The 22,177-nt window shown below is 46.2% G+C and overlaps 2 protein-coding genes across 2 annotated transcripts in view; one reads left to right on the top strand and one right to left on the bottom strand.

The window, feature by feature from the left end:
• LOC100881476 (kin of IRRE-like protein 1) overlaps positions 1-22,177 on the bottom strand; it is a 239,048-nt gene that overhangs the window by 170,537 nt on the left and 46,334 nt on the right. The gene's annotated exons all lie outside the window — the stretch shown is intronic.
• LOC100881584 (uncharacterized) lies at positions 243-13,282 on the top strand. Its single transcript, XM_003707324.3, has 19 exons — positions 243-381; positions 1,310-1,518; positions 6,118-6,246; positions 6,332-6,528; positions 6,910-7,269; positions 7,346-7,493; positions 7,565-7,882; positions 8,285-8,655; positions 8,754-8,848; positions 8,940-9,020; positions 10,146-10,251; positions 10,542-10,755; positions 11,041-11,169; positions 11,240-11,436; positions 11,560-11,654; positions 11,729-11,993; positions 12,067-12,535; positions 12,653-13,023; positions 13,119-13,282. The coding sequence occupies exons 2-19, from the start codon at positions 1,311-1,313 to the stop codon at positions 13,209-13,211; spliced, it is 3,846 nt and encodes a 1,281-aa protein (XP_003707372.2). The 5' UTR covers positions 243-381; position 1,310; the 3' UTR covers positions 13,212-13,282.

A 22,177-nucleotide genomic window follows, 5' to 3' on the forward strand; every position in this document is an offset into this window, starting at 1 on the left:
TCCGTCTTGACGGAAAGTACGACACGGTGATGACGACTAGGGGCGACGATGATCTTAACCTTGAATGATCGTCGAATGGTTAAATCGGAAAAGCCGTCGAAAAAGATCGCGAAGATTTTCCAGAAGGATTCGAATCGCGTGGCTCCGGCGGGAAAAGGACATCGCGCTCTCGGGGTGGGAGATGAATTATAAAGAGAGGTCCCACGGTGAGAGGTTTTACAGTTACAGTTTCACCGCATGCAGTTACGAAGCTGAGTCGATTACGGGAACTTTTATCGAACCACGCGTTTTTCGTGTTCCACGGCGAAGACAGTGTCGTCTGTTTATCGTTTAATCTTCCCCCGTGAAACCTTGTGAAAGATTCTTCCATTACGTTTTAAGGTACGACGGGATACGCGATCGGTGGAAAATGGAACGAATGGATGACAGTGTTTTAAATAGAGTCGAGTGTTATCGATTCTTGTAGTCTATACGAGTGAATTTAATAGATAGATTTCTCTCATCGAAAAGATTGCCTATTCGAAATTTCACTGAACGACGAAACAATTGTAAACACCTTTTGTAGTTTTAACGAATGCTTTTGGCGCGCGATCTTTTTGTTCCAGTTCAATATCCGTTGTTTCGTCGTTCGGAAATATCGGTGAAAATTTTCAAACGAATAAAATCAGATTCATCGGAATAATTCGATAATCGCATAACGTATAGTGTATTAGTGTAGAGTGTATAGAGGGGATCAGAGAAGGAGTTATGCCCTCGATCTCGGCCGCTTCCCGCGCTGACACGCTCGCGGGAATATCGAACAATGAAATATTACCAAATCGTAATTGCCTTTGTACTCGTTGCTTTTCACCGACCAGCTTAACGATAAAGCGACGATAGTTGCATTCGAGATGCAACATGTTTGAATAATTATCACTTTCGCGTCATCCTTTTCCTTCTCTTTTCTATTATCCCAACGTCGATTAATTCTGGCGAGTGTTGTCGCGGATAAAATTCCACGGCGTTAATTAGAGATAAATTAATTAACACGATCGGTTAGCGGTTAGTTAGTCGCCGATTAATTGGACGTTAGCTCGAATTAACGCGTATATTTAACGATTGCATTAATTTATGGTTACGTAAACGATGGATCGTTCCCTTTCTCGAGGCAACGAGAACGCTTCCGACGGCGGTGGGGGATCGAAGATTTATAAAGATAATTTCAAAGATATTTCCGTGAAAAATTCGAACGAGCGAAATACGTAGCGGCAACTAACGCGCGTGAATTCCCTGTTTAATGGGAAACTCTACTCGAATTCTGAACTTACAGGATGTCGTACAACGCGTCGGTCGTGTCACCGTGTTCTCGACCGTATCTGGGTCCAAACCTCGCGCAGACTTGTCCCGGTTCACAGTTCCTGACCTTTATGACTCTGTTGGACACGTTCGTCCGCGCGAAAGAAGAAATTTCTCAGCTCTGCGAACGAGTAAGGCCGATCGACCCACCGGAATACTATTACGATTTCATTGTCGTAGGAGGTGAGTATCTTATTTTAGATCGTTATTCGTTTCGTTCGAAATACCATTATGGTAGCGAATGTCGACCATTATGAGCGATCTTTTGTGTCGGTGCCCTGCGCGCGGTTAATTATTAACGCCACTTTCTCATCGTTCAGATGCAAACAGGCTAATGTAATAATACGCTCTAATGGAAGAAGAACTTCCATTGTAGGTAAGAGGAATTATTCAACGATATCCGTGAACATTAATTTCACGCTGCTCGTTAAAATTACAACGGTTATTCGACGTCGTCCGTGGAACAACTGAAATTTTACTAGCCGCATCCGTGTTCCCACGACGATGTTATTCATCGTTCCGTGAAAATTCATCGACCGATGGAAACCGGTGTTGCACGGAACTGGGAAAAGCTGACACTTTTTCGTCGCGAAGTTCGGTGCACGGTCAAACGCTAATTACGCTATCCGTCGTTCTATTAGTCTCGGACAGACGGCGCGACGTACACCGCTGTCGTCATCGTCATATTCGCCACGAAAGATTCTTCGAATACGAATGCTTAGCGTGTTCGCCGGTTTATCCGATCGAGTATGAAACGGTTAAAAGAAAGCGAATCGTTTCGCTAAGGCATCGTACGAATGCATAGAGACGTTTGGGAGAACCGGCGGGATGGACGCATTATTCCCCTCTAAAGGTTATGGACGGGCAGAAACGATCGTCGCGTCGAAACGAGACGAGACACATTTTCAATCTCGGTAAACGGCATTTACGCGTACGCGATGATCAAACAGAATTATCGTGAATCGGAGCGCTCCAGTGGAGCGCTGCTCGATCGTAATTCGTCGATTATTACTGGCGTGGGAATGGCGAAAACGCGATTCGATGGCTCGAAACCGTTCATCGTTCGGTTGCGATATTAATACGTTCCTATTAACGTCCTTACGACTCTGATACACCTGCCAACGATTACTTCGCCTAACGTTTCGCCTAATCTTATTGTCACCGAAAAATGGAATAACGACGATACCGCGTCTCTATATATACACTGTTTACGTATCTAGAGGAAATTTTCCACCTTTGCTCGCTTATCTATGTTTGCAAGCGCATCGATTATTAATAATACGCTTAACGATTTAGGTGATACCAGTGTACGAATATTTGCTGTTAAAGTCATCGTTCGGTAATCGTCAAATATTAATACATTTTCGAGGCAAATAGAGAATGCGATATAAACGGTAGGGCAAAGTTAGTTTAGCGCATTAGCAAGGAGAAAATGAGCGTTGCTATTACAGCGAAACTGTTGCAAAAACCGAGCATAACGGAGGAGTGGAATGACCGCTTAAGGAAACACGTTTTTATCGGTTAATTTATAATTGCCGGGAATCACCGTAGCAAATTAGATACTCGTATTACATAAATTATCCGATAAGGTTCCGGTTATTAGGAACAATGATAATTTTTGCGATGCGTTATCGTTTTTCGAACGATTATTGAAATTAGAAACCGAGAGAGAGATGTTTATCGGTAATCGAAGAAGCGGGAGATCGAACGACGATCGTTGGAATCGGCGGCATATCCGATTCGCTCGACGACGACGACGACGACGACGGCGACTATGAAATATCCATTTCGGTAGGCCGAGCACCGGGAAATATTTTATGGTCCGGCGAGCCTGCATTTGCATAATCTCGCCGAATATTCAGCGTATCGCGCGATGAAAACGTTATTTGCCCGGTGACACTTTCCTCGATTATACACAGTTTTTCGCACTCCTTTTTGCCGTCGGGCATCGAGCAAATTAGCGTGAAATTTCTGTTGCTCGTTCAGGTTCATTCGAAACTGAATCGTTGTTTCGCGATTGTGTTTACGTCGATGATACAGGTCACGCATAAAACAAGCAACAAACAATACGTTAATCGAATTACATATTTCCTCTTTTCACCGTGTTACGTTAATGGCGCATCTACGTCATTGGCTACTGCCCATGGACACGAGGATATAACCGCGCGGCAAATCACCATGCTTTGGCGTTAGTTAGGGCGACTCGCAATGTTCTATCGCCGTACGTCGTGTCATTCTCTGAATCCGTTAAAAGTCTGAGCGAAGTAAACGTCTTAACTCCCTTCGTACGAGTTGCTCTCCTACGAAACGTTACCGAAACACGCGTATAAACGGAATCGAGAATCAAAGAAAATGAATGAAAATCGAGGAAAATGAAGGATAACCGCGGTAGAAAATATCCGATTCTATGCCCCATTCGACGATTCGCTCGTTTCGGCTTTCGGCTACTACGTACAATAATGGATCGGTTGCACGGCGACGTTGCACAACCGCGTCAGTCGTTTTTTGTCCAAGTAAAACAGCGCTCTCGCCGAGTCGACCGACCTACATACTTCGTTTTCGGAAAATAGCATAGAATATCTGGCCGAGTGTAGAAAAAATTTCATCTTCTTTCGAAATTGTCATGATCTTTTTACCGTTCGTTCCGATTAACGGAAGAAGAGCGAAATCGATAATAAAATGAACATTGCAACGAACGAAACGGAGAATTCGTTTTCATACTTGAGATTAAGCGATCAAGTATTTTCGATGCGAGCTGGCAACTGTATGCGTAAATATGTAAAATTCGTTCGTTGAAATTTGATGCTTTAATTCGTCCGATCTTTGCCCGCGTTAAACAAAATACGGAATTTACATTGGGCCAATGAGACGAGTATGCCGCTCAAAGATAAACAAGTACGCGTACGAAGAGTTTTTTGAAACGTGCGTATCCCACCGATCGTGCTTGCACAACGCGATATGAAATATCGGATCGTTATAAATATTAAACATCGCGAATATCTATTTTACCAGACTTTTTTTTATACGGGTACGTTCGATAACTGAGGTTTGAACGATCCATGAAGTACAAAGTGAAATATTTCAGTTTCGTATCGAACGCGTTTTCTATTTGCTTTCAAATTCTACTTCGTATTTATATTTTTATGAGTTAAAATGACAAACTCGTGTAAACTAGTCCGGTTTCCGGATATATTATTGTCGCCCGTCGTTCGTCTCTTGTCGCCCGTCGCCCGAAGAAATACACGTGTATTAATTATTTTGTTCGGTGCATACGAAGGACGTCGATAAACGAACGTAACCTCCGCGTGGCGAGTAACATTAATAATATTACATATTGTGCTCGCGAAAAAATACAAACGTGTCGAACGACTAAAACAGTCGTGTTATTTTTCATCGCGTGCTAATGGAAATGTGTTTGGCGCGTTAAAAATGAATGTATCACGGAAGCGCATACGTTTCTTTCGAACGAAGAAAATGCCATTTCGTGCTTTGGCGCCGTTTCTGCTAGTTCCTTCTTCCACTTTCCTTCTTCGAAGGATACACGAAAACGCGTGCACCGTTACTCGAACCTCGCGGAATACCGACCGCGAGTTTCGTGGAAACCCGAGAAGCACCGTAAAGTCGCCGAAATATGTGACGTTTGCGCCAACTAAAATCTAATATCTAATAAAACTAAATTCTAATAAAATACAATTTTCTCCGCATTTACAACTCTTGTTGCTTAATCTTGTTTCGTTCTTCGGTTACAATGTGTACACGTGTGATAAGATTTTACTATCTAACTACTACAGGTTGTTCATTTTTCACGCGAAAATTTCCGTAACAGGTTACGAATAATTGAAATTCAGTTGTTTATTATCATTTATGAAATAAATAAATTATTCCTTTCACGGTTGACCTAGTTCCATCATTCGAATCGTATTGCAATTGATCAAAAATATATTCCGAAAGTTCGTTGAACGCTTACGCGTGTACACGTATTATAAAGTCTTTATCGTTGGTAATATCCCGATACGAAAGAACCAACAGCGTACACGTAGATACCTTTCCATACTAATTACGCAAGGCAAATTACTGTAACTTCCTTATTAACGTAAAATTTCGCACTGCATCAAGATTAGTATCGACACACCCAGCTCTGTTACGATAGCTATTCTTCGATATTGGAATATTATTATATAAAACGTAAATGCGTGATATAATCTAGCTTTGCGGTCCACGTATATCGTGCGAAAGGAGCATCAAAATATACAACTTTATTATAAAATTTCGATATTTTATGAGAGGCAATACCGTCAACTTCACACGGATCCTTACCGTACGTTAGTTGAACGCTAAGCGTTACGTTAGCAATTTCGAAGAATTTTCAGATTTTCCACCGATCGAAATAAAGAAAGATTTGCGAAACATATACATTTTGATCGTACGTCGACACGGTGCTTAAGTAAACGATCGAATATTCGTACGATTATATCTGACGGTTCGAGTAAGGTGTGTATAAAACCGTGTCGCCACGTGCCTACGAAGGTAAAATACGTTCCGCGTAACATAGCAGCACGGTAAGCACGGTATAATTACTTTTACCTGTTGGCACACCATGGCCAAGGCCTCGTCGAGCAGCTTTCTAGTCCGCTTTACGGCGGACTACCCCGTTAGATAATACCACGAAAGGTGTATCGCTCCTAATCAGATGAATAGGCAACGGCATGGCAGCCGGAAGCGTTTCATTCGAGTACGGTACGCGAAGTCAATTATTTCGAGCGTTTCCACGTTTTCCCGCAGGAGGAACAGCCGGTTCCGTGGTCGCTTCTAGGCTCAGCGATATCGCGGAATGGAGAATTTTGCTGTTAGAAGCCGGTCCCGACGAACCACCGGGTGCCGATATTCCAAGTATGGTAGCGATGTTTCTCGGTAAGTTCGTTAGCCCGGTTTTCTTTCGCGATTTGGCTCAACCCGGGCTAACAGAATAATAGCCGGCTCGTTTTCGATCGAACAGGTAGCGAAATCGATTGGCAATATCGAACGGTGAACGAACAAAACGCGTGTTTGTCGACCGGAAGATCGTGCAGCTGGCCACGTGGCAAGAATCTTGGCGGCACTTCCAGCCACAATGGCATGATGTACACCAGAGGGCACGCGAAGGATTATAACGATTGGGCGGCCATGGGTAACGAAGGATGGTCCTGGGAGGAGGTAACGACTTAACTGGTTAGTCGTACGATTCAACCATCGAGGCGCTAACCATAATCGATTTTGCTGTATAATTTTTAAACGAATTAAGTGTCGAAACAAGAAGTAAAAGTTAAGCTAATAATTCAAAGTAGCAAATCGGAGCGATATTAATATTTGTTATATACCGTGATAAATAAGTGTCAAGTTTCTTCGTTGATTGCCGTCCACGAAAGAAAGTCGACCGAACAGGTGCATACGCGGTTGTGCCGCGCGTTGGCACGAACGCGTTGCGAAAATCGAGTCGCGTGTAGTTAACGAGACCGATTTGCCAATCCGTCAGTCTGATTCACGCTAATAACACGCCGTGCCGGAACACCGTTCTTTTTGCTCTTCCGTTGACAGGTATTGCCGTATTTCATGTGCTCGGAGAACAACACAGAGATCAATCGAGTTGGTCAGAAATATCATTCGACCGGTGGTTTACTGACCGTCCAGCGGTTTCCTTGGAAACCGGCCATAGCCGATGACATTTTGGCAGCGGCTGCCGAACGCGGCTACCCGATCTCGGAAGACCTTAACGGCGATCAGTTCACTGGATTTACGGTGGCTCAAATGATGAACAAGAACGGAGTCAGAGCGAGCTCTGCTACCGCTTTCCTTCGACCGATGCGTCAAAGAAGAAACCTTCAGATCGCTCTGAACGCTACCGCTACCAAGATTCTTGTAGAGAATTCGAAGGCTGTCGGCGTTCAGTTCTATCAAGTGAGTACATTCGCTGGTACGACATGTACCGGAACGAACTCTGTTCACTTCCGTCGCGAACTGCACACGTTTTTAGGACGGCGAGCTTCGAGTGGCACGAGCGTCTCGTGAAATAATTGTCTCCGGTGGTGCGGTTAACTCTCCTCAACTTCTACTGCTTTCCGGAATAGGACCAAAGGATCATTTACGGGCCGTGAATGTAAGCGTCGTTAAAGACTTACCTGGTACGTAACCACGCGATTCGATCAATTTATTTTCGTGTTATCGAATAAAAGTTATCGTCCATTCTGGTCAGGTGTCGGAGAGAACCTGCAAAATCACGTCTCCTACACGTTATCCTGGACTATAAATCAGCCGAACGAATTCGATCTAAATTGGGCCGCGGCTCTGGAATACGTTTCGTTCCAAAGAGGGCCCATGTCGTCCACGGGATTGGCTCAATTAACCGGAATCGTTCCCTCGATCTACACGACTCCTGATCATCCCGATCTTCAATTCTTCTTCGGGGGATATCAGGCGTCCTGTGCTTCCACCGGAGAGATAGGAGCTCTCATGGACAACGGTCGTCGCAGCATAAGCATATCACCGACGAATCTTCATCCGCGCAGCAGAGGTATAACAGTTTTAGAAACTAACCTTACCTAACTAACCTTAACGAAGGTAAAGAGAATACGAATGAAAGTTGACCATTCGAAATTGAAATATCGATATAGTGTCGCTTCTGTTAACTTTCCGATCCGGGACAAAGTTTGAACGCTTTCTAACGGTACTTTGAAAACTACGTTAACCGTAATCCCACTCTAATCGTCGAAAATTGTTTTCCTTCGTTACCGCCGGAAGAACGTAACAAGGTTATGACGCCGAGCTTATTCTACTCGGCGAACTTTTTTCTCTAGAACGCGATCTATCTTGTCCCCTCGTTCTAGCACCGTCGAGATCAAACAATATCGGTTATCTCCGTGGAACAGTTGAAAATACTCGAGAGTGTAGAGAACGGTATGTGCTTCTGTATCAGGAACGCTGCGTTTGGCCAGTAACGATCCTCTCGCGAAGCCTGTAATTCAAGGAAACTATCTGACCGACCCGTTGGACATAGCCATCCTCGTGGAGGGAATTCGGATAGCCTTGTCCTTCGGCAACACCGCTGCAATGGCGAAATATAATATGACGCTTAGCAACGCTCCTCTCGCAGCGTGCTCGCGGTATCAGTTTCTGAGTAACGATTACTGGAGTTGCGCCGTGCGTCAGGATACGGGGCCAGAAAATCATCAGGCTGGATCGTGCAAAATGGGACCGGCGAACGATCGAATGGCCGTGGTAGATGCACGGCTCAGAGTTCACGGTATCAGGGGCCTACGCGTAGCCGATACGTCGATCATGCCACAGGTAGGTATTTCCGGATGATTCGTTTTAGTTTTACTAACCGGATCGTCGCACGCAGATCGATCAGCGAAACCGTTGACGCATAATTTTCTGGTCGATAGGTAACATCCGGTAACACGGCTGCACCGGCGATAATGATCGGCGAGAGGGCAGCGGCGTTCGTCAAATCGGACTGGGGCGCTGCCGCGACACAATGGTACGGGCATACCCATCATCCCCCCGCATGGAAAAACTCGGCCCCGTGGAAACGCGATAATTAGTCACTAGCAATTTGCCATGTTTCCTAGTTCCCGTTCAACGATCGACAACTCGCTGGATCTACTGCTATGGGGGATCAAATACATCGACTGGGACCAGGCGGTCTGGTAGCGTACGAGATCCTCCTGGATCGTTCTAGTCCGCGATACCAGTGGGTTACCCTCCGAACGAATTACAGCGTCGATATTCCCGGTAACGTCGCCAAAGAAACGACGCTAAAGGACGTAGCTCGGCTCGGCTCGGCTCGGCTCGGTTCGGCTTCGTCTGCCTGTCTACCTTTCTCTTCGATCGAAACCGTGGAACACGCGGAGAATCAACCATGCCAACGAGTTCAACCGTTGCGGATCCTATTTTAACTCTTATCGTCTCCGTTCAACCTTTTACCCTTTCGTATTCTCCTTTTTACCGCAACTCGATATTCTACGCTATGACGTCACGAGAATTTCATGGAGGATCATACGGGTCCACCTACAGGCATTATCTCGATACGTCGTTCAGAATGAATACATTTACGGGAGAGAGATCGTATATGCAACGTTGTTTCGAATATTGTTTTCTCCCTTCGGGAACGTAAACGTACGCGCGTCGCTCGAAAAGTTCGAACGGTTTACGATTTTTTAACGTTGAAACATTATGTTTGTTGAATTGTATGTATAGTTTATTGTATCTCTGTTGTCGATTACTGTTCCGTCCAATCCAGTGTAGTAAACTGGATGTATCGTACTTCTATTAAATGTACGTTGCACTTGGAAATATACGTATGAAAAAAACAATGTAAATTGTTAATCGTACGAAGCGAACGAATAATTCCAGTTCTCCCAATCCTTGATCGCTGTCGATTCTTCTTTCGATTATTGACGTTCCTACTTACGACGAACCACGTAATGATTTTAATTCGGGAAAGTTTACGCGAAATTACGAAGATGAATGCGAAGAGGCAACGAGAAGCCCCCCACGTACCTTTCATGAAAATTCACCGATCGATGCAATTAACCTATTAGCGCACGCAACACGAGAAACAATTGTAACCGCGTGCGAAGCATTATCGTAAACTATACTATCAGAAGGCCGAAATTTTTGTAATTGTTGAAACGTGTCGAATGCCGAATCATCGCTCCTTCCTGTCAAACAACTTCGATACTGTTATGCTCGGTTTATCAATATAATGAAACGTTAGATATGGGTAATTTGCAAGAATAATTACGCAAATAACAATACACGTGTATTGTTATCAGTTTCTTGGGTACGAGTATAAAAGAGAACAGCAAGAAGAAGCAAACGGACAGTCAAGCGAGACGATTTACCTACTGTGCACGCGTTTTCGTCCGACAATACGACATGGTACGTTCAAAACTTTGTTCATTTACTTTTTCAAGAAGAATCGTCGATCGTTAATGTTGTATGGTACGACGCTTCGTCGTTCGACGGGTTGCGGATCTAACGCGTGCATCTGATTCGTGGCGATGTAACGCGTTCGCGTATAAAGCAACGTATCGTCGTTTAACGGGTAACGATCTGACTCGGCCATTGTTCGGGGCCATATCGACCCAAACTCGAATCTAGTAACGTTTCTATGCCCATATAGTAGGAGAGTACACGGAATAAATGCACTTTGTTACGTTTTGTTACAGAGTTTGTTGAACGAACCCGAACCGCAGGTATCCTGCTTGCATCCATTCACGGGAGGACCCCAGCTTATGGATGTTTGCACCGCGAGCAACGGAATTCTGTTTCTAACTGCATTAAACACTCTGTTGGTTCGAAACTCGAAAATTGGTGAACCGTGTGGACGTATCAAACCGGTTACTAGTCCAGCTAGTAGTTATGATTTCATCGTCGTCGGTGGTAAGTTCTTGAACAATTTGATTCGGTGCTATCATCTATGGACCGAGTCTCTAATGTACTTCGATCTCGACGCGATATCTTCGGCAAGCGTTCGATTTCTGAAGAGAACGGGCAGAACCGAGTTTCGCTCGATTCAGGAGCGTATTAGCAAGTTCTTAGAAAATTAATCGATACGTCTTTGACCGCGAACGATTTCTTTGTAACTCGGCCGAAATAACGATAGAGTATTTCGCGAAAGGTAGACAAGTCGTTAAATGTCTCGGTGGATATTTTATGATAACGCAGGAGGAGCTGCTGGAGCGGCAGTGGCGGGAAGGTTGAGCGAAATAGAAGATTGGAACGTTCTCCTACTCGAAGCGGGCCCCGACGAACCGGCAGGATCCGAAGTACCCGCCAATCTTCTGCTCTATCACGGTAAAAAGAAGCTTTCGTTAATCGCGTAAACGATTAATCCGAACGATACACGTTTCGTATTTTTTAACAGGCACCGAATTGGATTGGAATTACAAAACGACGAACGAGTCGTTCGCTTGCCTGAGCAGCAACGGTAGCTGCACTTGGCCTCGAGGAAAGAATTTGGGAGGAACCACCATACATCATGGAATGGCCTATCATCGAGGACACCCGAAGGATTACGAAAGATGGACCAAACTTGGTGTCGAAGGATGGTCTTGGGAGGAGGTACAATTTTATGATTTTAAGAGAACATTTTTATTCGAAGCGAACACTTCCGTTTAAACGCACGCGTGTAAAGTATAGTAAAGGCATGCTACGAAAGTACAGCGGAAGAATTTGTTTTCGTAGGTTTTACAGTACTACCTAAAGTCGGAGGATAACAAAGAAATCGATCGAGTTGGCACGAAGTACCATAGTACCGGAGGACCTATGTCCGTCCAGAGGTTTGTCTTCTAAACTCGAAACGTTCGATCAACGTTACAACCGTACGAATTTCAGTATCTTTCGATCTCGACAGATTTCCCTATCAGCCTCCGTTTGCCAACGACATTCTTAAAGCGGCCGAAGAACAAGGCTTTGGCGTCATCGACGATTTAGCTGGACCTAAGCTCCTGGGTTTCACGGTAGCTCAAACTATCAGCGAAAATGGAGTAAGGCAGAGCAGCGCAAGATCGTTCCTTGTACCGGTCGCGCATCGTCCGAATCTTCACGTAGCCGTGAACGCGACTGTCACGAAAGTCAGGACAATTGGAAAGAGGGCGACCGGTGTGGAAGTTATATTGGTACGGTATCGCGTGAAAATTCTTACTCCTAAAGCGCACAATTATTTTTCACTAAATTCAACGCGCCTTTCAGAATGGAAAGAAACATATCATTAGAGCGAAACGAGAGGTGGTCTTGTCGGCTGGTGCGATAAATTCGCCTCAATTGTTGCTGTTGTCCGGAATTGGACCAAAAGAACATCTCAAGTCCGTAAAGATTCCCGTCGTACACGATCTGCCAGGAGTCGGAGAAAATCTTCATAACCATCAGTCGTACGGGCTTGATTTTACCGTAAACGAGCCATACTATCCGATGTTGAACGAATCCAGCGCGGCACAGTACGTTCACAACCAAACTGGACCTTTGGCCGGCACAGGTTTGGCCCAGGTTACCGGTATGGTGGCATCCAGTCTCACGACTCCGGACGATCCAGACATTCAGATATTCTTTTCCGGTTACCAAGCCACGTGTTCGCCTAAGCTAGCGATCGCGGACTTGTCGACGTACGACAATCTGATGACTGTGAGATCCTCGGCAGTCAACCTACGGCCAACGAGCAGAGGTAAATCGTTCGAGTTAGCTAGCAATTTTTGTTCGCCTTTTATTTTAAAAAGAAAAGCTTTTCCTCGCTAACTATCCACCAGCATCGTTTCAACCGTGTTTCGCGTCGGTTTCACAGGTCGCATCACTCTCAAGGACAAAAATCCACTGTCCCCGCCCGTTATCTGGAGTAACGACATCGGAACTGACCACGACGTTAACGTCATAGTCGATGGACTTCACGCTATCTTGAAATTAGCCAACAGCTCGGCGATGAAGGAAGTTGGTTTGACTCTGAAACATCGGCCCATAGAAGCTTGCTCTCAGCACGCGTTATTCAGCGACGACTACTGGAAATGCGCTATTCGCTGGGATTCCAGGCCGGAAAATCATCAGACCGGCAGCTGCAGAATGGGTGCCGATTCGGATCCAATGGCAGTGCTTGACAGTCGATTGAGAGTACGCGGTATGAAAGGACTTCGAGTTGCGGATGCGTCCTCTATTCCACAAGTACGATTACCCTTCTTTCTACATCGGTTATCGCTACTTGCTTAATTTCGCGAGTTTCGAATTCTATACCGTAATCTCTGTTCCGTTTTTCGCAGGTAGTGTCGGGCAATCCAGTTGCTTCGATCAACATGGTTGGCGAACGAGCAGCGGACTTCATCAAACAGGACTGGGGTATCGCAACACAGTAGAACCACCAGTGAAACGTGACTATTCAAACTATACCATGCTAGTATCTTAATAAATTACTCTATAGATTGCATTTAAGCGTTTTACCAAGCTCCCTCTGTGTTCCGTCGATCCCAACTTCTATCAGTTTACGCGTTTTACGTTTTTCTCATAGCATATAGAATATGTATATCCTGAGCATCGGTTGTTATTTCATCGACTGTCGTTCGCGAGTAATCGGAATGAAACTCGGCAACGCGACGAAGAAGGAGAGAGATATAAAATATGAAACTTTAGCATCGAAAATTCGTATGTTCGGAAGATATTGCTCGTACGGTCATGACAAATTTTGGTCACTGCATCGGAATAACCGAACTTCGCCCTAATTTAAATCTTGCAGACATCTCGCTGCGAACTGCCGAACCGACTAGACGAGGATTCGCGTATATTTCGGACAGTCGAACCGACGAAATGGAATACTTGTGTATATCTCGCAGCGAGCAATATATCCTAAACCCAAGCCAAACCTAACCAAATTTGTGGATATTTCAATGCGAGCGGTCGAACCGACGAGACAGGGATTTGGGAATATTTTGAAGCGAGCAGCTAAACTGGTGAGACGGGAACTAGCGTATATTGCGCAGTGGATAGTTGAATCGACGAGACGGAATACTCGTATATGTATATATACATTTATATACATTTACATATATATGTATATGTATTCGAGCAAGCAATATTTCAAGAACGGGATAATTGCCAAAGCGGAGATTCGCTCTTATTACTTTTCGTATCCGTCCCGAAAATTCGGGAGAATAGCAGGTATTTTCAGACTTCGCGTCAGCCTAAGAAATAAAACGACTTTCTGGATGCGAGATAATCGATTCGATCGCAAGATACGTCGAAGAAAATAGATTGATTTTAAATGATGAGATTTGAGCGGCACAAATCGTAGGAAACATCATCGGGAAAGGGAGTTCACTGACGAGCTAATGCCTGGATAGAAACTCGAGGCTTAGTTTCAGGGATGAAAGGTAATAAAGTGGATGATTAGAGACACTAAAGTTATCCCGTGAACGGTGCTAATCGATTCGATCGATTCCGAGATTCCGATGTCGCGAACGCCTACGCTGTTTCCCTGGTCAGACGGTAAAACTTCGAGACTCGTAGCTCCCGCGAAATTTCCTGGAGAATCCTTCTCGTCCGTGCTCGCGACCGAATATTTAAGCTTCGTCGGAAAGCTTCGGCTCGACCGAGGCGGAGCATTGGCCCGCGACCCCTGAGCAACGAAATTAATTTCATTGACTCTTTCTCGAAGCACAATAAGGCGCAATAACGCGGTTCAATTAAAATTAATAACGAGCCAGGCGGATGCATTCGAGATTGAAGAACGCTCGCGAAGAAAGGTCGGCTCGCGATATTGTCTGGCACAGGATTGTTAAGATAAAAACGGGCAAGGTAGAGGGAGAGAGAGAAAGAGAAAGAGAAAGAGAGAGAGAAAGGAGGAGAGAGGCTGAGGAGGTCGCGTTGGTTGAACGAAGCTAGCCAGGCCAAGTCGAGGGAACGACGGAAGGTAGAAGCACGGTGAGCTGCACTTGACCTCCTTGCCGCCCGCACACGCTTATACGCTCCACGCTTGTACGCCAAGAACGATATCACGACCTCTCGTCCAAAGTCGACCGTTTAAACTTCAACTTTCCCGCGAGTAGAGCCGTTCGATGACACACGGTGTCGAGCCGTAATGAAACACTTGAACGTTTTTAATCCACGAATTTCCAGATAGTTTCGAACATTTTCGTTGCACAGTTCCTACTTCGAACGTGCGATAAGCGTAAACGTGTTCGGTAGACAAGGGATTATAGACGTCAACGGTATAGAGGTAATGAGGCGATTAATAAACGCGAGTCTGTAAAAACGTGCCGATTTAAAACAGCCGTCAATCGTCGAACGTAGCTGAGAAATTATAAACGATTTTATTTTGCGGCACGAAATCCGATGTCGCGATACCGTGAACTACGCGTTTCCGTAACGACAAAAGTCATGCAATTTCGTGCTGACGCAGCAAACGTCGCGGTTAACAGACACGCGAACACGCGTGTTACAACATGGACCGGTACTTTTTCTTCTTGCCTCCAGAGACAATGGCGTTCGAGGTAAGCAAAGATAATCGTCTAAAAGAACAATAAGATTCGTTAACGTTCTCGCGGAAAATCGGAAGAATTATTTCGATATCGCAGTCGAAGAAATAAATGTAATCAACTTTCTCGTAAGAAAAGAGAATACGTTTGCGAAGAACCGATCGCGAACGAGTTAATTCGCGGAAAATATGGATTCGGGGCAACAAGCAGTCCTTGAATTCTATTTGCCCGAGCCTACTTTTACGTTCACTCTGAAAATGCCAACGACTACCGGTCGAACGTTCCCGGAATCTGAGCGTTCGCCAAGGTAATTTCAACGTCCTCGCGATTATTCGACTCGATTATATCGATGCAACGATATCGACGAGAGTTCGTTGCGAAACGCTGTCCACCGAGATCCTAACGGTGTCACGAGCCAACACGTCTGTTATCTAGCCGGCGAAGGAACGCGTCGAGATCGAACGAAACGCGCGATCCTTTCGCGTAGGGAACGCGAATTAACGTTAAAGCAATTACAGAAACGTTTTCAATTGTCGCGGTTCGGATCGCACTCGTCGAGCTATCGTTTTCGCGGGCCCGGTTCGTGTTGCGAAAATTATTTCGTCGGACAATGCGGATGCATCGATCCCATTCCCGTATTGAAAACGCTCGCGGTTTAATAGAGATTCGATCAAATCGAAACGCGGGAATCGAGAATGGCTCAAGTGTTAACTACTTCATGGAAATTTCCTCGAATTTGCCATGAATTTCGTGCCAGCATTTAATTACTCGTAGCCCCGTTACACGAAGCATCACACTTAATTCCCATGGGTTATCCGTTTAATCAAAAACGATGAATTTATCGTACGTTCGCAACAAAGTGACCACGCGACGCGTCGTTTCAGTGCTAACTTCGAGCAAGATTCTTTGTTTCGTTTTTTTTTTCTGGTTCGTGCATCGCCTCGATAACGCGCGAATCCCGCCATTGATTAATTATCGCACGAATCGGTGCACGCTGAAATTCTGAACGTTTCGAGCGTTCGGCGTGATTGAAGCTATAGTATTCGCCAGAGATTTAATTGAATTGGAACGCGTCGATCGAACGCGGCATTGGAGCGCCTCGCTGATTCGATCTTCGTTCACGGGCCATCCGGATTCGAGTCGTGCTATCGATACACCCGGCTGGATCCGCGGGAAGCCACTCGCAGTTTTTTATTGCCGGCCTCCTCCTTGTTCCGCGACGAGACTCGTTCCGCGATCGGACAGCGATCTCGGTAAGGTAGAATGTCTGCATAAAGCGTCGTTACCGAGAAACTCCAGCGTTTTTTCCAACGAACGGCCATCGCGTAACCGTAGAAGCGAAACAGCAAACGGTTGAGCGGACGACGACACAAACAAACAAATTATAAATAAAACATTGAACATCTCGGAGACGCGTGTAGATGCAGGATCCGCGGCGTTGCGCCGTTTCGCGTCGTCCTCCCGGTTGTCGTACTCGTTGTCGTCGTGCCAGCAGCGTAACGACCGCTTTGAATTTCATGAGGGTGCGAATGAATTCATAGTGGGATGGCGCGGTTTACCCCCCGGAGACTCGACGACTTCAAACACTTGCCGTGAACCTCCGTCGCGTCGGTTCGCGGAAATTTCCCACTAGCCACGGTGTCGTTCGAAAAGTAATAACAACCGTTGCTTGCTTAACGATTTAGCCTGTGTAACTTAACGAGTCGCTTCGCTAATTCGAAGGAGGATGGCAGCGACCAGTGGTTCAGATTCGTTATCGCGCTGGACTTTGGTAGACGAAAAGTAGTCGTAAAAATACGACACGCACGGCGCGGTGCGACGACGCGATCGAACGAATAATAGGTTCGGTTTTCTGGCAGGAAAAGCTGAAAGTAGCTGGAAATGTTGGAAGCGAGCTTCGAAGCATGCGCAGGGTGGCTCGTCGTTGAATCCGGTCCAGCTAGGTGACGTCACGCGCGCAGGTAATCTGTTGAAATCCCGAGGGTTGGACGACGCAGCGCGCGCATAATGCGCTTTGTCGCGTTATAGAGCCGCGACGAGAGTACACGTACTTTGTTTACCAGAGCTTTTTCGCGGATCAACGCCAAGCGACGGCCGACGAACGACGAGCGACGCGCATCGAGAACGCGATCGTGCTCTACTCCGCGAATCTAAAGACCGTGGTTCGTTATTCTGGCGTGAACAAAAGCAGTTACAACGCAGAAAAGAAACGAACGGGGAACCGAGAAGAAAAGGGGTTGAGTTGGGCGGATGGAAACCCGGTTAAAGAGAAGCTTGGTGGAAACAAACGCAAAGGCTCGCTTCTTTTCTCTTTTCCTTTTCCCTTCCGTCGTTGCCTCTTGTCCCGGCATAGACGGATCCGGACCTCGACGTTGCTTGTCTTCGTTTCGACGTCATCTCGAGTAATTGCGGTTGCATGGAGCGTCGACGGAACGCGCAAATGCGCTTTGCAATTCGAACGAGAGCCCCGACTGGCGAGATTTAAACGGCGTTTATCCGCTCCCGGCGAGCACGGCTCCGAAGATGTTCCTCCCGTTACCTCGACCGACAAAAGATTCCTTCGGGTAACGAACCTCTTCGAATAATCGCCGACGACATGCTGGAATCGTTGCGAATAATAAAACGCGGAATCCAGCTTCTCGCCAATTGGAATTTAGCCAATTAGGATACGCGATACATATTCGATTAATCGCGACTCTTACTTACCCTTACTTACAATTCGTTCGCGCCGAATTATGTATTTCTAGTTTCAATCCGAAACAATATTAACGCGTGTCGTGTACGATGCAATTATCGCGGGACGATAACGTTCAACCGCAAAGGTATCACTGTCCGCGATGACTAATTCGAACTTCTGTCGTTGTCTCTGCGCGTTTAAACGCTTCGCGTCCCCGAGGGAGAACCACAGTCAGCTTGCAGCTACCAGCGCGCACGTCGTTTCCCATTCACGGCACGATCGGGGTAATAACTTTCGACTGGGCGAAGCTCAATTTCGTTTCTTCGAGAGCAAGAGAGAGAGAGAGAGAGAGAGAGAAAAGCGCAACACCGGCTATGAACGTAAAGAATCAAGCGCTGAAAGTGCACCGCGGCGGCGCCGGAATTAAGGACACCGAGTAATATGGCCGGATTATTAAAAACCGCGATAGGAAGAGCACACAAAAGCTTTGGAAAAAAAAATAAAGAAGAAAGTAGAGGAAAGAAAGAAAAGGAAAATAGGGTCGAATGCAGCTGGCCGGTTTTAGTATTCCCAGTCCGGAGCGGTGGAAACGCGATAGGTAATTAACCTCGTTGCTGGCAGCCAGAACGTGCGAAGCTTCTTCTTTATTTTCTTACACACTCGCGAGCCAGTAAACGCATACAAATACGACCTTGCTATCTGAAAATTGTTCAGACCGTGCAATTACAGGGAGCAAACGTTACGGAGAATGACTGGCCTCGAGGGCACGGCTTTCTTACTTTCTAACCGCGTCAATAATGCAAACGCTTGCGAGCCCCGAGGAACCAGCGAGATCGCAAATATGCTGTCGCGGCGGCGACGACGGCTACGAAAGTGGCCACGTATCGTACAAAAATACGACGAGAGAACGCCAATTATCTTGGAGCTTTATGAAATTTCGACTGTTTTGCCAGGGACCAGAATGCAACCGGTGGAGCAGCGATCGCGTCCTCTCTCTTATCTCTTCGAACATCGTTACGATGTACTCTTATTTTACTAATAAGTACAGTGTATCCTTTTTCACACGACGGTACGACATACGAAGCTATGGAATATTGCAGACATCATCGATCAATCGTTTTTTAACGCGATACTTTGGTTTACTACTTCGAATTATTTCGAATCTTGATCTAGTCGTCGTTTTATAATTACTTTTTAAAATGAAACTTGCAGCTCCAGCCACAGGTGTCTTTTATCACGTTCCGCGCATTAACCCACGAATGACGAAGCATGGTCCATGGTCAAACTTCGTTCTAAATTCGTTTTCATTCTCGTTTTCAAAATTCTCTATTATTTCTTCGTACAGCTCTCGTTTTTCGATATTTTTTTCACAAAATCGGAAAGATTGAAACGCGTAAATGCGCGATAACAAACTCGTACGTTCGTAACCGCGAACTCGGATTGTCGATATTCCGAAACTTTGTACGTTGCTCGAATATTAAAGATGGATCGATTACGACGAGGCAACGTAAAATGCCGGGAATCTGCATGACAAGAAATTATACAAAGGAATCGTGTCCCTTTTGCCGTCCCTGTGTTGTATTCTTTCGCTGTACGTTGCGGTTTCCGCGGTTCCAACGTGATCCTGTTCGTCGCATAATTTCATCATCGTCCTTTTGTGTCGCTGCAGCGCACATCCGAGCGTTGAAAAATTCTCGCAGCGCACAGTCCATAATGGTGGTTATTAAGAATAATGATTGCCGAGCGGAAAGCAACAGACTGGCGCGTGAATACATATTCATGAGAATAAGTGAATCGACCAATATCTTACCATATTCACCCTCCCTTTCTCTATCTATCTCTCTTCCTCTCTCTTTTTCTCTCTCTCTCGATCCTTCTGTTACCTCGAAAACGTATACACGGCCAACCGTTTCATAAGCGGACGTCGACATCGTCGTCGTCGTCGTCGACGGCAGCGGCGGCATCGTTTATAAACCACGTCGGATCCTTTTAACTTGCCAACGATAAAAGCGAAACAAATCGCGACCCGCTTTTCGTCGCTCGCAAACGGAACTTTTGCCGTCGCGTTTCGATCTCGCTTTGACGTCGTCGCGTCCCATAAAACCAGAATTTCTCGTGTTTTCTGCGCCATCCACGTATTTCCCTTACGCGCGACCTTTCGCGTCTGTGTCCTTTTTGAAATCGTCCACGTTGCCCCGTCATTGGAAAAACTCGGATCGATTCGATTACCGAAGGAATCGACGCGATACGACTCGATTGAATCCGCTCGACATAGATTCCTCTCGCGCTTTCGACGACACGACGCGACGCCGCTAATACTATCGCGCTAGTAATCGAGCCTTCGATCGTCTCGGAAACAAGTTCACTTCGAGCCGGAACGCATCCGAAGCGACGCGAATGGAAAAAATATCGGAATAACGATGTATGGCCATTGCGGTAAAAATTAGCAGGTCAGATAATGGAATAATCGACCGCGATCTCGGTTCCTCGCTTAATGGTTCAAACGAGCGAATCGCGTGCCAACAAGTGCTGCGTGGCGGACCGCTTCCTATACTCGCCATCGGAAGGACATCCGCAACAACTTTCTCGCAGACCCTTGTTCGTTTCTATACACAAGGTAGACCGCACGTTCTTTTTATCGACTAATGAAACTGTCTCTCGCGACTAAGAAGAACTTGCTTCGCAGTTCGCTAACGAATGCCGAACGCGTTCCGTCATCTTCCGCCACCCTTACTTCCCGTGGTCTCTCTCGCTCGCGCGCGCGCTCGTCATAGCGTCGTACTCGAAACATTCCTGCGAATTTGTTCGGTAGATCGGTAACTTTCCTCTCCTCTTTCGCTTCAAGAATCCTTTCAAGTCCTTGTACATAGGTGTGCAGCAGAAAAGTTGCCACGGGCGAAACGAGCGAAACGCTGAAATTATTCCTCGAACTTCTATTCTAACCGGAGTAGCTCGAAGAATCGGGCAGAATCGGAGAGAATTATCGCGGCAGCGAAGCTAGGAAAGAGCAAACGGAAGGATAAGACTCGGATAATTGGCTGCATCGCTTCGAAGGGGTCAAAATAAATCGGTCTCGACGCGAAATGGAGGGCAAGTTCGTTCGGAAGACGAGCGATGCCTAGTCGAGAATCGCGCATCGATCCCTTCCGCTCGATTAAGCCGAGCGATGATCGTGATTGGATCTAGCAGGAAACCGGGTAGAATCAATTATCCTTACGAGATTCGGAGAGGTCGGAAGATTCGGTTCGGATCGAATCGAAATCGTCCCGAACGCGACCAGATCGACGATTAAGATCTCGAGGAGCCATCCTCTTGCCCGGTTTATTGTTTTTCCGTCCCGGCTCGTCTACGTTCCTCTCCGGTCGCGCCCCGGACGAGGGAAGACGAGAATTTTTTCCTTCGCTCGGTTCCACCGAACCCCGGACTTTTTTACGTCGCGGCATTTACGCGCGCAGCTTTATTTATTCACGCTTTAATTACCGTCCCGGGGCTCCTCGTGGCTCCTCGTGACTCCTCGTGGCCGGGCCGCGTTATCCGGGCACGTGGATGCACTCCGAAACGAGAAACTTCAGGATGGCAGCTAGATTAATGGGGCTTGGTTAGCGTTCTTCGCAGTCCCTCGCGTGAGAAATTTGTCTGGTATACACATATTCAGGGGTGTAGGGAGGGTGAAAAAAAAAAAGAAAGGAAGAATAGACGCGACAGAGTCAAGGGATACACGATAAAAGTAACAGGGACGAGTGTAACGTCGTTATTCATCGGGAGGCTGGTGTTTCCTACGTTGTCTCGAAATGACGTTAGCCAGGGCTTTTCAGGCTCTTCTTTGTTCCAGAAACAAACGGCCGACCCGTGAAATACTTGACTCCATTTTATCCCTCTTTATGACCCCGATTTCAGCCTTCCTACGAGTCGCTTCGAGAAATTCCCTCCAAAATTTTATTGTTCAACGAAATTGCCCTGCGTCGCGAACCTTCTCTCGCCTCCTTGGGATTCCCTGCGACGAATTCGATAAGCTTCCCGGCTATATTTCATTGCGGACAACGTAGACGCGGCCAATCATGATACTTGTTACGGCGGTCGGCCAGAAAACAAGAAAAACGAGGGAACTGTTTAAAATCTGTTAACGAAGTTATATAAGCGGCTGAGTATCATGGATGCCGTAATTTCGAAGTTG

This window comes from Megachile rotundata, chromosome 10 (assembly GCF_050947335.1).
Source record: "Megachile rotundata isolate GNS110a chromosome 10, iyMegRotu1, whole genome shotgun sequence".
In the NCBI taxonomy this organism is placed as follows: domain Eukaryota; kingdom Metazoa; phylum Arthropoda; class Insecta; order Hymenoptera; family Megachilidae; genus Megachile; species Megachile rotundata.